The sequence below is a fragment of the Scyliorhinus canicula genome, chromosome 13 (assembly GCF_902713615.1).
Source record: "Scyliorhinus canicula chromosome 13, sScyCan1.1, whole genome shotgun sequence".
Classification (NCBI taxonomy): Eukaryota; Metazoa; Chordata; class Chondrichthyes; order Carcharhiniformes; family Scyliorhinidae; genus Scyliorhinus; species Scyliorhinus canicula.
In genome coordinates, this window is record NC_052158.1 from 83,716,625 (window position 1) to 83,729,327 (window position 12,703).

The window sequence follows — 12,703 nt, forward strand, 5'->3', positions numbered from 1 at the left end:
GTCAAACTCCACAAATCTACCACTTGTACAGATTCAATTGACTGGACAAATTTGAGTCATATTGTATTGTAGCAGTTAGTTCATATGATGTCAAAATGCAGAAAGGTATACCCTATTCATACCTATGATATAATCTTGACAGTCTTTGCAGTACTAATACTCGATTAGCAGAAAACAAGTCTTTGATGTGGCTTTGAACTACTCAAAGGTCACATTTGTTTTGAAAGTTGTAGCAACCTCTCAGTGGGCAGTGGACCCAGAAGTAAAGTGAGTGAAATGTAATAAATTTATTTCAAGAACATAAAGCATCTATATAACCTAGCTGGGTGTGCTGTAAGAAACAAAAGGTGAAATTATAAAAGATAGAAAAGAACGAAACAGAAAGAATTTCATAAAAGGACGACATGGAAAATGGTTATAAAGGATATAATGCCCCCAGTCACAAGCACATGATTTACAAACAGTTCTTTTGCTTTTGAGACGTATGACAAATAAGAAATCCTCCAAAAGTATATTCAACATTTAATGTGTTTATTTTTGCAGTAGAGTTAATATTACAGAGCTAAAGCCAATCTTGACATTTGAATAGCTTCATTACTTTAATATGGACGCAATTGCATCCACTGAGTTGACGCCGGGAGATTAGAAACATCCTGACACTAGGGGTTAAAGAATCACACTATCTGCTACATAGGTATTTATAATCTGCTACTCATGTTTAGATTCATGAACTACATGATGCATTTAGTGAGATAAACCTGACCAAATATAGCCTGGAAAGAAATATTTTGATTACATTTAAAATTATCTTCTATATATCATTTAACAGATAGGAAGATGCAACTTCAGGACAATTTAGAAGTTTACATGCAATTCCTTAAAAGCTGACATTTGATCTTGTGTTGTGTTAATGCAATACCAGCAATTAGATTATACAGTTGCGTCGAGGAGCTTTGGATTTTGGAAGAGGATAGTGAGGGGGTGGTGGATCATAGGGTGTCCCTATATGCCGATGATCTGCTGCTGTATATTTCGGAACTGGGCACTTCAGTGGGGAGTATAATGGAGCTGCTCCAGAGATTCGGGATGTTTTTGGGATATACATTAAATTGAGGGAAAAGCAAGTGTTTTATGGTCTCCTGCTGGGAGTTGGAGCGGGATGGGGTGGGCTGCCATTCTGCTTGGCAGCAACCCACTTTAGGTATTGTGGGTGCAGGTGGCTGGGGAATGGGCAGGGCTTTGGAAGTTTAATTTCATTAGTCTGGTGGGGAAGGTGAAGGCCGACTTGCTGAGGTGAGACAATCGCCCTCTGTCGTTGGCGGGCCAGGTGCAGGCAGTTAAAATGAATGTTTTGCCATGATTCCTGTTTTTGTTCTAATGTCTGCCTGCCTTTTTGTCTAAGTCCTTCTTCAGGGGCTTGGACAAGCTGATCTCTGTTTATTTGCGGAGGTGGGGGGGTTTGGAGCAAAGAGGCGGGGGGCTCTGTGGGTAAAGGTGGAGGCGGGCTCTTGTTGCAGGGGGTCAGGGTTGTGGGCGCTGGCAAGGGTGCCGCTACCGACGGTCCCAGAAAAGTACTCGGTGAGTCCAGTGATGCCACACCGAAGATTTAGACAGCACTTGGGGGCTGGATCAGAGAGGTTGCCAATTAGCGGGGAATTAGCGGGGAATCATGGATTCGAGCTGGGGAGGATGGATGTGAGCTTTTGGGGATGGGCGAGAGAGGGATTAAGGAAATGAGGGGGTGATTCACGACCTTAGAGGAGCTGGGAGAGAAGTATGGGTTGGTGCAGGGGGAAGGGTTTAGGTATATGCAGATGCAGAACTTTGCAAGGAAGGTTTTCCTGACCTTGGGGTTGTTTTGTATTTTGAAAATGTGTCGAATAAAATTTGATTATGCAGTGCATTGCTTATGAGGTTTTTTTTATAAACAGGAGTATTTATGTGTAAACGCAGAATTACACATGTAGTATCAGACATTTACATTCAATATCTATCTTTTAACTTTCTGCCACATTGAACACTGTAGGTGCTAAGATGGATTTACAGCCCCATTCATTGCGGTCAAATCCCTTACATTTCGCCTTTAGGTATTGGGCAGTTTTATGACACTTAGTACAAACATCCTCACCTTGCAGTTTTTCCACCAATACTTCCTCTTCAGCTTAGCAGCACTTGTTTCAAATTGTGATGCTCCAGCTTGGAGTGCATCTGCACGATCATCGAGCTCTGATAGCTTCTGATCTCGCTCAAGGACTTTGTCCACATTCACTCGCATGATGTCCACCACCTGGGAAGAACAGTCCGAGGAGTAATTTCACAATTCCAAGCTCTTCAGTTAGATTTAATATGCTACATAGATCTCATCATTTCAATATTTTATGGCGATTTCATCATTTTAGTAATGGATCCAAAAATGGTCGTCTGGCAGAGATTTAAAAGAATAGAGAAACATTCTTCATGTAGGAATATACATGTGGATTAGATAAAGGGAGTTGGTTTACATTTAGCCCAGTGTCCTAACATAAGGTACATGGTTTGGACATTGCTGCCTCTAACAGGATCATAATCTGGCTGGCAAACGTATAGTTCAGACCTTTCTAAAGGACTTGCACCAGCCTGAAGGGGGTCCCATCAAAGAGAATGGAAATGCCAGCACCAGCCATGTTGGCAACTAATAGCTGTGGTTCAAAGGGGAGGCTATAAAAATCATACTGCAGCAAGAGCAGCAAAGGAGACCCAACCTCTTGCTACCCACCTATATGAGTGGGCCATAGGATCCTTCAGGAAAATCGCAGAGGATTGTTACTACTGACAGCACTTTGTCAACGACCTGCGTCAGTCCAGGAGGAGTTCAATGGCCTCTCGAGGAATGATAAACTAGGGGACTGCACTGCTACCACATAGTTCAACAGCTATTTTTGGCATGCATGTATTCCATTTCATGCATGCACTCTCACAGTGTTTGGCTATCTTCCCACTATAGCACTGATGGAAATCCCATTCGCCAAATGAGACATTAAGCTAAGGACCTGTCGGCCCTCTGAGATGGTACATTACAAGATCCGAGGGCATAACTTAAAGCAGAATGGAGGGATTCTCCCCGTGTGCAGCCAATATTTATCACTCAACCAACACAACTAAAACAGATTATCCAGTCATTTGTCTCTTTGCTATTTGTGAGACCTCACTGAGCGCAAAACAGCTGCGGCATTTCCTACATTACAACATTCCAAAATTACCATTGGCTGTAACGAAGTTTGGGACATCCTGAGGTCATGAAAGGAGCAATACTAATGCAAATCTTTTTCACTTGCCTGTCAAATGGCCATGTACACTTTCAGAATTGCTTCCTTCAATAGGAACCTCGACTGCACAATCTGCTGACAACTCCTTCCATGTTCAGCAGCAATGATGCATAACCCTGTCTTTACAACACTGCGGGTATCACCCTGATGTATATGCCATTCTATAAGTGTCACCACCTCAATGTGTGCCACTGGCTTTAAAAAGGAATAGGAGGTGGACCAACAAAACTGCATCCCCTCTTTACTCCTGGAAATGTTAAGGCCTTGGAAATGGTCGAGTGCGGCTCTCGAATGATCCCAAGTGTAAGAGCCCTTACTTTTCAAGACTGACTGAGAGAAGTGGGGATTTCCCTGCTGAAAAAGCGAACACTTCAAGGGGTTATGATTGAAGTTGTTAAGATAATGAATAGATTAGAATTTCTTTCAGTGGATGTCCTTTATGCGCCACATGCAGGGGAGGTGTAAGGGGCATCAATCGGTACCACTGTTTAAAAGTTACATTTTCCTCCTTATTCTATTGCAAGCCCAAAATAAATCAGTGTCAAGTATCAAACAGGAAACCAGTGTCTCCCTCACTCTGGTCAAATGGAATCAATAGCTCCTATTTGTGGATTTTGAAGTGTAGGTGTTATATATCTGTGTGTTTGAAACTGAATTTTGCATCAAGATTTGAAAATACACATGTTCTAAAATGCATGGACCTGAGAGACCTTTATGGACCAGAAGCAAAAGAGCTGAAATTATTTTCAAATTAACGAAAAGTAACTTGCATTTTTAATGTCGGAAAACATCTGAAGGCTCTTCAAAGAGTGCCACAGACTAGATTTTGCACCAATAAAGTGAAGGTATTGCAACACGATATGATTGTAATCTATTTGTATGGTCCATGTACATCACCTTTCTACATAAATTGAGTGTGTGCAGATAATTCAGAGTTGATAATAGTTTTTGCAGCAAGATTGGTTAGTGTCAGATTCACTTTGACTAACTGGTATGGAAACATAGCGCCACCTAGTGTCTGATGGACAAGTTGGAGAATGAAAGATTTTGGACCAAAGGAGTGGAGATCGTTCATTACTGTGCAAAATACAGTGTTCAGTCCCAAATATTGGGAAACTGAGAGTTATTTTATATTTTGTTTTAAATCAGAGTTTTTTGGGGAGGTGAGACTGAGACTATAGTTAAAGGCTGTTGTCAGCATTCTGTTCTCAGTGTGTGGCCTATTCTGGCTTATCTCAGAATTTCACACAATGCCTCTGGTGGTCTGGCTTAAGTTGAAACCGCTCATGGCTGAAAATGTGCACATTTATTTCCAGGTGGTACTCAGTCTAATCCCACCCTACAATCTTTCTGCTTTCTCATCCATACCTTGGGAAGAGCCATGTTTTAAAGTGATTGTAAAATTTCCTTTTAGCACCACTCAAAGGAAAGAAAACTCAGTCACCTGACTATAGTTTGTTTTAAAACCTGCTTCCTAATGCAATTCCTGAGTGCGACATCTTGGATCAGCTGTATCGAATGTCACCAGGTTTAAGTTTCCTTTTTCAGAACCCAGCCACAGTACAATGGAACCTACCTCATCGACCTGAGCCTGTGTTTGTTGCAGCCTTCTGTTGCTAGTGGTGTTGACGGGTGGCGGTGGTCCTCCATCGTTTCCTGGTCCTCCCGCAGCAGGAGCAGCAGCAGCTTGGGATGGGGTGGACCTACAAGCCAAAGTAAGACAGATCTCCAGCTAACCATATAATGCGTCAGTGAGCATATCAATTGTACATTAAGTTCCCACTATTAGCAGTTGAAGTATCAGTCCTTGAAAGGGTAAGTGTAATATACTGCAGAGGACCCACGGGGGCGGGAATGATTCTCTTCCCCGTTCTCCCCGCCTAGGGGTGGGATATCTCAATTAACCTCTGTATAAAAGGTCAGCCAGTAAGGCACCGACCATAGAGAGAGGAACCTGGTAGGTTTACTCAGTGTGGACTCCCCGTGGCCTTATTAAAGTAAGGCTTTGCTGGCAATAAGGGCTGGCCAGTGGGTAAATTGATGATGAATTGGGGGCATTTTACAGTGAAGGGAGCAGTGAGCCGAAAGGAGGTCACAATGCTGACCAGCGTAAGCCTCATTGCTGGGCATGAATTATTATAAAGTGCAGTGCTGGAATTCTCATTTATCTGAGGAGCAGTGCCTTACTTACTCAAATTATCACAAACGCACTGACCGAGACTGCTGAAGTTCATTTCTTAAGTTTCAGCTCTAAAAGTTGACTCCAAAGTTGTCTTGCCAGTTTTTAAAGGGGCATTGGCAGTTAGGAGTAGTTTGGCCTTTAGCATTCATCACTCTCACTCTGCCACATGCTGGACACGATTTAACCAAATGGAATAAAGTCCCATAGCGAGTTTGTTTGGCCATGTGTTTGCCGAGAAACACCCCCACCTCCCCCGGTTAGATAGGGGTTTCAGCGGGGAATGCATGGCCTCGGCCGCACATAGCCTCGTTTTCTGCACTGAGGAACTCCGCTCGCGATATCTGGAGCCCCCGACTCCCAAATCACGATAAGGGGGGATCCCAAACCCCCCAACATCTACATAGGGTACTGCTAGTCTGACTGCCGATCTAATACCCTGGCAATGTCCTGCCAGCGGGCAGAGCCACCTGGGCATCACCAGTGTCAGGGTGCCCAGGTAGCACCAGCAGTGCCATGGTGCAACCCTGCCCAAAGGGCATATACCTGGTGGATAGATCCTCTGGGGGACCCCACGAGTGCCGTTCTGGGTGTGGAGACCAGTACTAAACGGTGCTTGCCCAAGGTCTCCGAGGCGACGTGGATAGATCCCAATGCCTCAGGTGCCTCGAGAAACCGCGTATTAAAATGTGAGTAGCTGTCTCGCTCTAATGTGCAGATCTGCCAAAAAGTGACCCAGCCAACAATCGGTGGGATTCACATCATGACATCTCACAACTTGCGTTAGATCTTGCGAGGCGTTGCGAGCCATGTCGATCCTGCGGGCGGGGTTTCCTGGCTTGTATTGGCCATGTTGCGCTGTGGCACACTGTCCTTCAGGTGCAACATGGCCGGTAAATCGCGCCCACTGTATCTCTGGAATGGGAACAGCATTGACCACAGACTTGAAGCAAGATTATTTTGTTTTGAGGTCGGGGGCCCCGACGCTGTTGGCATTCTTCTGTTGGTCAAACATATTCTCGGTTGAAAGGGTTTTCAGAGATAAATGGGCTTAAACTTTTAACCAAGAGTGGTTAACTTCAGATGATCAAATCCTTGGGCTAGCTTCTCCAGTCGCCCATCCGTGTGTTTCTCAGTGGCGCACCTTTTGCTGGTGGGGGGGCGGGGGGGAGGGGGGAGATATTATATTCCCACTGCGTGTGAATGGGATTTCCCATTGAAAACACCCAACGCCACCATGAAACCCGTGGGAGGGCGGACACTACCACCGGGAAAAATGAATCGCAATGGCTGGAGAATTCCGGCTCTTATCTATTTTTCAGGTAAAATGATTCTCACACAATAATAACTTATATTTATACATCATCTTTGACGTAATGAAAGATTCTGAAGTGCTTCACAGGTGTCTGATGAAACGAACCATGACAAAGAGCCACATAAGGAGATAATAGCCCAGATTTTGGGTTCTCAATAGTGGCGAGCACAGAGGTGTTTGTCACTATTGAAAGTTGGAATGGCTCTGTAACTATAGAGCATGCACTGGTGCTGAAACCCGGAGGTTTCCCCACACCTCACTGGGCTCCAGAGGAGTCTCCAATGATGCTCCCACTTGTGTTGTCTTGTAAAGTGGCAGGGACTCATACTTTGTCAGTCTAGGCAGATGCCCAGAAGCTGGGTCAAAGAGATAGGTTTTAAAGAGTGTCTTAAAGGAGGGAGAGAGATGACATGATTTTTAGTTGATAACAATAATAATAATCTTTATTAATAATCTTTACAACTCAACAACCAGGAACACTACAGAAAGTTACCCCAGATCCGACCAAGGAACACACTCGCCAACTCAACAGACTGATCAAGACCTTGGATCCAGACCTTTAGAGCACCCTACGTGTTCTCATCCCACGTACCCCCCACGTTGGAGATCTCTACTGCCTCCCAAAAATACACAAGGCCAACACACCAGGCCATCCTATCATATCAGGCATTGGGACCCTGTGTGAGAACCTCTCTGGCTACATCGAGGGCATCTTGAAACCCATCGTGCAAGGAATGCCCAATTTCTGTCGCGATACGACGGACTTCTTACAGAAACTCAGCACCCATGGACCAGTTGAACCAGGAACATTCCTCGTCACAATGGATGTCTCGGCACTCTACACCAGCATCCACCATGACAGCGGCATTGCTGCAACAGCCTCAGTACTCAACACCGACAACTGCCAATCTCCAGACGCAATTCTGCAACTCATCCGCTTCATTCTGGATCACAACGACTTCACCTTCGGCATCAAGTTCTTCATCCAGATACACGGAACAGCCATGGGGACCAAATTCGCACCTCAATATGCCAACATCTTCATGCACAAGTTTGAACAAGACCTCCTCACCACACAAGACCTTCAACCAACGTTATACACTAGATACATCGATGACATTTTTTTCCTTTGGACCCATGGTGAAGAATCACTGAAACGACTACACGATGACATCAATAAGTTCCATCCCATCATCAGACTCACCATTGACTACTCTCCAGAATCGGTTGCATTCTTGGACACACTCACCTCCATCAAGGACGGTCACCTTAGCACTTCGCTTTACCTCAAGCCCACAGACAACCTCACGATGCTCCACTTCTCCAGCTTCCACCCTAAACACATTAAAAAATGTGTTTAGGACAAGCCTATGGACAAGCCTTCCGTATACACAGGATCTGCTCAGACGAGGAGGAGCATAACAGACATCTACAGATGCTGAAAGATGCCCTTGTACGAACGGGATATGGCGCGACTCATCAATCAACATTTCCAATGCGCCACAGCATAAAACTGCACCGATCTCAGAAGCCAAACACGGGACACAACCGACAGAGTACTCTTCGTCGTCCAGTACTTTCCCGGAGCAGCTACGACATCTTCTTCACAGCCTTCAACATGTCATCGATGAAGAAGAAAATCTTGCCAAAGTCATCCCCACACCCCTACTACTTGCCTTCAAACAACTGCACAACCTAATACAAACCATTGTTTGCAGCAAACTACCCAGCCTTCAGGGGCGAAATTCTCCGACCCCCAGCAGGGTCGGAGTATTGCCTGGGGCCGCCGAAAATCCGGCCCCCGCCGTGGCAGAGATTCTCTGCCACCCGGGAAGTGGCGGTGGCAGGAATTACGCCACTTCGATCGGCGAGGCCCCTGCGGTGATTCTCCGGCCCGCGATGGGCCAAAGTCCCGCAGCTGGGAGGCCTCTCCCGCCGCCGAGGTTTGAACCACCTCTGGTGGCGGCGGGATCGGCGGCACGAGCAGGCGGGGGGGCGATCGAACCCCGGGGGGGTGCCCCCACGGTGGCCAGGCCCGCGATCGGGGCCCCCCGCTCAGACTCCGGGCCAGTGCCCTGGGTGCAGTCTTTCTCTTCCGCGGCCACCACGGCCTCCGCCATGGCGGAAGCGGAAGAGAAACCCACATCGCGCATGCGCCGGTGGTGACGTCAGTGGCAGCTGGCTGCTGACGTCACCGCCGGCGCATGCGCCGACCAGCGAAAGCCTTTCGGCCAGCCCCGCTGCCGGGGACGCCGGTTTTTTGCGCCAGTCTTCTGGTGCCAACCGCTCCGGCGCGGGGCTAGCCCCCAAAGGTGCGGAGAATTCCCCACCTTTGGGGAGGCCCGACCCCGGAGTGGATGGCGCCACTCCCCTACGCCGGGACCCCCCGTCACGCCGGGTAGGGGAGAATCCCGCCCCAGAACAACGAGCATTACACCACACAACCCTACCGTGGCAATCTCTGCATGACATGCCAGATCATCGACATGGGTACCACCATTACACATGAGAACATCACCTACCTGGTACGTGGTACATACTCGTGCGACTCGGCCAACATTGTCTACCTCATACGCTGCAGGAAAGGATATTCCGAAGCATGGTACATTGGTGAGACCATGCAGACGCTGCGACAACGGATGAACGGACATCGCGCGACAATCGCCAGGCAGGAATGTTCCCTTCCAGTTGGGGAAACTTCAGATGTCAAGGGCATTCAGCCTCTGATCTTCGGGTAAGCATTTGCCAAGGCAGCCTTCAGGATGTGCGACAACGCAGAATCGCTGAGCAGAAACTTATAGCCAAGTTCCGCACACATGAGTACGGCCTCAACCAGAGCCTTGGATTCATGTCGCATTACATTCACCCCCCACCACCTGGCCTGGGCTTGCAAAATCCTACTAACTGTCCTGGTTTGAGACAATTCACACCTCTTTAACCTGGGATTACTCCTCTCTCTGGATATGTAAAGACATAATTACCTGCAAACGCTCGCATTCAAAGTATCATCTTTGTCATGTGAGAGTACCTTTAAGAAATGGATGTTTAAGCAATGTACCTTTAAGAAATTGAGCAGCTCATATTACTGAAGTGATGTCAGTGGGTGGGGGTAGCTGAGTTGCTTTTAGTTTCAGTTTGAGAGAGCAGTTGAAAAGTGTCTGGCTGGTTTGCTGAGAGCTGCATGAAGAAAAAGAGCTTGGCTGTGTCTGTGTTTGCAGTGAGCTGGATCTGCGTGATCTCTCCCAGGAAAGACTATCTCTGAATCATTTGGGTGATTTAAACTCATAATAGTAATGTCTTTAACCTGATGTGTTTCTGTTTAAAGGTGTTAAATCTTTTGGAGGTTTGAAGGAACATTTTGAGGGGTTATTTAGTGTTGTATTATTTTCGGGGTTATCTTTGAAGTAAGGGGTGGCAATTGATTTAATGTTTATTTAAAAAGGATAAGTTGAATTCATGGAATAAACATTGTTTTGTGTTTAAAAACCCACCAGCCAATAATTGTAATACCACACCCGGAGACCAAGCCGTGCGCTTCAAAGCGCTTCAAAGGAGGAAACCCACGCAAACATGGGGAGAACGTGGAGACTCCGCACAGACAGTGACCCAAGCCAGGAATTGAATCCGGGTCCCTGGTGCTGTGAGGCAACAGTGCTAACCACTGTGCTTTGATTGATTGCTCAATTACTGGTATAGTAAGTTTGGGTATTTTCTGCACCCTATCATTTGTCCCTTCTCGGCCTTTTGGTTAAGATCAGACATCAGATCAAGTCCAAGATGAGGTTCAACGCCTTTTCTTGACAGCTTGGATCTTGTGTGGTCTCTTATGGAGACCATGAATTGGATTCAATTTGAAGTTGAATTAGTTTTTGGAGCAAGCAATGAGATGGACTAAGGGTGTGGCCTGTCCACTCTGTGCATTGGCTTTGTAACATTAAGAATTGTGCAAATAAAAAGTTTTAATTTATCACTTTCCGACATTATTTACTGGAGGCATGTTGCTTTTAAAATGGATGAAGGGATAGGTAGTGAATATAGATTTTTCTGGCCAGAAAGGTTACTATGGCTCTGCTCTGAACAACATTGTAAGCTCACTGATAATATGACGAATAAAATGTGCAATGTATCTCCAATAATTATAACAATGTGCACCACTAGAGAGCACTCCAACCCACTGAGGGTTCACTATCCAAAACCATCTGATCAACAAGGTTTTAGAGGATAAGATTTGCAATCTATAGGTGGTAGCTATTATGTTAATGCGTGGATGAAAATAGTTTAATTTTGGTAGCTGAAATACCATCTCGTACAAATCAGGCAGTAGAAATGTCCAGCTATGTATGAGACATTTTATTGAAAGAATATAAACGAGTCTTCATATCAGCAACAAGCTGTTCCTGAATCCAAGTTCTCTGAGCTTCGCTGGGAAAACCCGTGGAAATATAAATCCCACCAACATGGGGCTACAAAGCCAAGAACTCAGGATGATGGGGTTTTCGGCTATCATTCTGCTCTTTTTGATTAGGTTTACCCTTTTACTGATGCAGCTGAGGTGTTAAAACAGTAATACAGCAAACAAGGTTTTATTCTCAATTCATTGGCAGCCACTTCACTCACTCCATGAACAGCCAAACAGTGACAGCATCACCTGTGAGTCACTGCCCTACACCGGCTCATCATCCAGCAACACCTCCCTTTAAAATTGTCACCCTTGTTTTCAAATCTCTTTACGGCTTCACCCCTCCCTGTCTCTGTAATCTCCGCCAGCCCTGCAACATTCTCAGATTTCAGCGTTCCTGCAATGCTGACCTCTTGAGCATCCTCGATTTTCATCCCTCCACCACTGGTGGCCATACCATCAGCTGCTAAGATCTTAAACTCTGGAATTCCCTCTCTATGCTTCTCTTTCCTCCTTTCAGAGTTTGACCAGGACCATCATCACAACACAGGACATGCATTCAAAAAGACCTATGACCTATACTAGTCGAGGGGGTGGGGTGAGCGGAGGGGCTAGCTTTTATAGCCCCTGAAAATAGGTGAGGGGATTGCAAAACATGATTAATCTGCAAGTCTTCATCGAAATGCAGGAAGCACATTATCTCTGTGCTCCCTGCTCAGTTAAATGATTGTAAGATTCAGCCAGCGCTAAATATATAACTTCCCAGGACCACGTAAGGCTAACCTGCACCTAACCTGGCAGGTGTTCGGAATGTGATTCTGTCCTGGGAAGGAGTGAAAACTGACAGAATATGGGAGGAGCTGGCTCCAAGGTTTTTCGATGCTGCACTGGAGGTCTGGTGAAAGAGGTGGTGAGAAGGTGAGATGTCCTGTTTCTACAGAGGGCATGAGGCCTTCCAGACACAGTGGGAGCAGACAGCTGTGGAGGCCATTAAGGAGTCAAGCTCTGAGGACCTCAATGCAGCACTGCATGAAGATCAGTATCTTCACAAGTGTGGCAAGGTGAGTGAATACATCTTCAAATGCAATATCCTACCAATGGCATCACTAGCCTCAGACCACTGCTCAATTCAACACACCCGTATTACTCACCTACCGACAATCTCCATGGGTGGAATGTTTTATATTTGTTGGACAAGGTGAGAAAATTGGTGGAAGATGGACCCCCACAGGACACCTAATCTGGGAGTCGGGCCTTCATTTGCATACCATTAAGGGAATGAAAATTAGGTTCATGTCATTTTCTGGTGGGTTTTCCGACCGCCATGGTGGAAGTTCCAACTAAATTCATGTTGGTGTGAAACAGATTTCTGGTCCTCCCACCACATCCTCCCATCATGTCCATCATCAAACACGTTGGCGGGTGCTTGGGATAATTCCGGCCAAGGTAGCACAGTGCTTAGCACTGGTGCTTCATAGCGGCAGTTGGGTCACTGTCTGTGCGGA

General features: G+C 46.1%; 1 protein-coding gene across 1 annotated transcript in view; it reads right to left on the reverse strand.

The window, feature by feature from the left end:
* Window positions 1–12,703, reverse strand: part of LOC119975449 (vesicle-associated membrane protein 2-like) — a 184,276-nt gene that overhangs the window by 7,395 nt on the left and 164,178 nt on the right. Inside the window, exons 2-3 of the mRNA XM_038815118.1 lie at window positions 4,882–5,008; window positions 2,129–2,287 (exon numbers count right to left, since the gene is read on the reverse strand). Coding sequence (XP_038671046.1) covers window positions 2,129–2,287; window positions 4,882–5,008 — 286 coding nt within the window. The remainder of the gene's footprint in view (window positions 1–2,128; window positions 2,288–4,881; window positions 5,009–12,703) is intronic.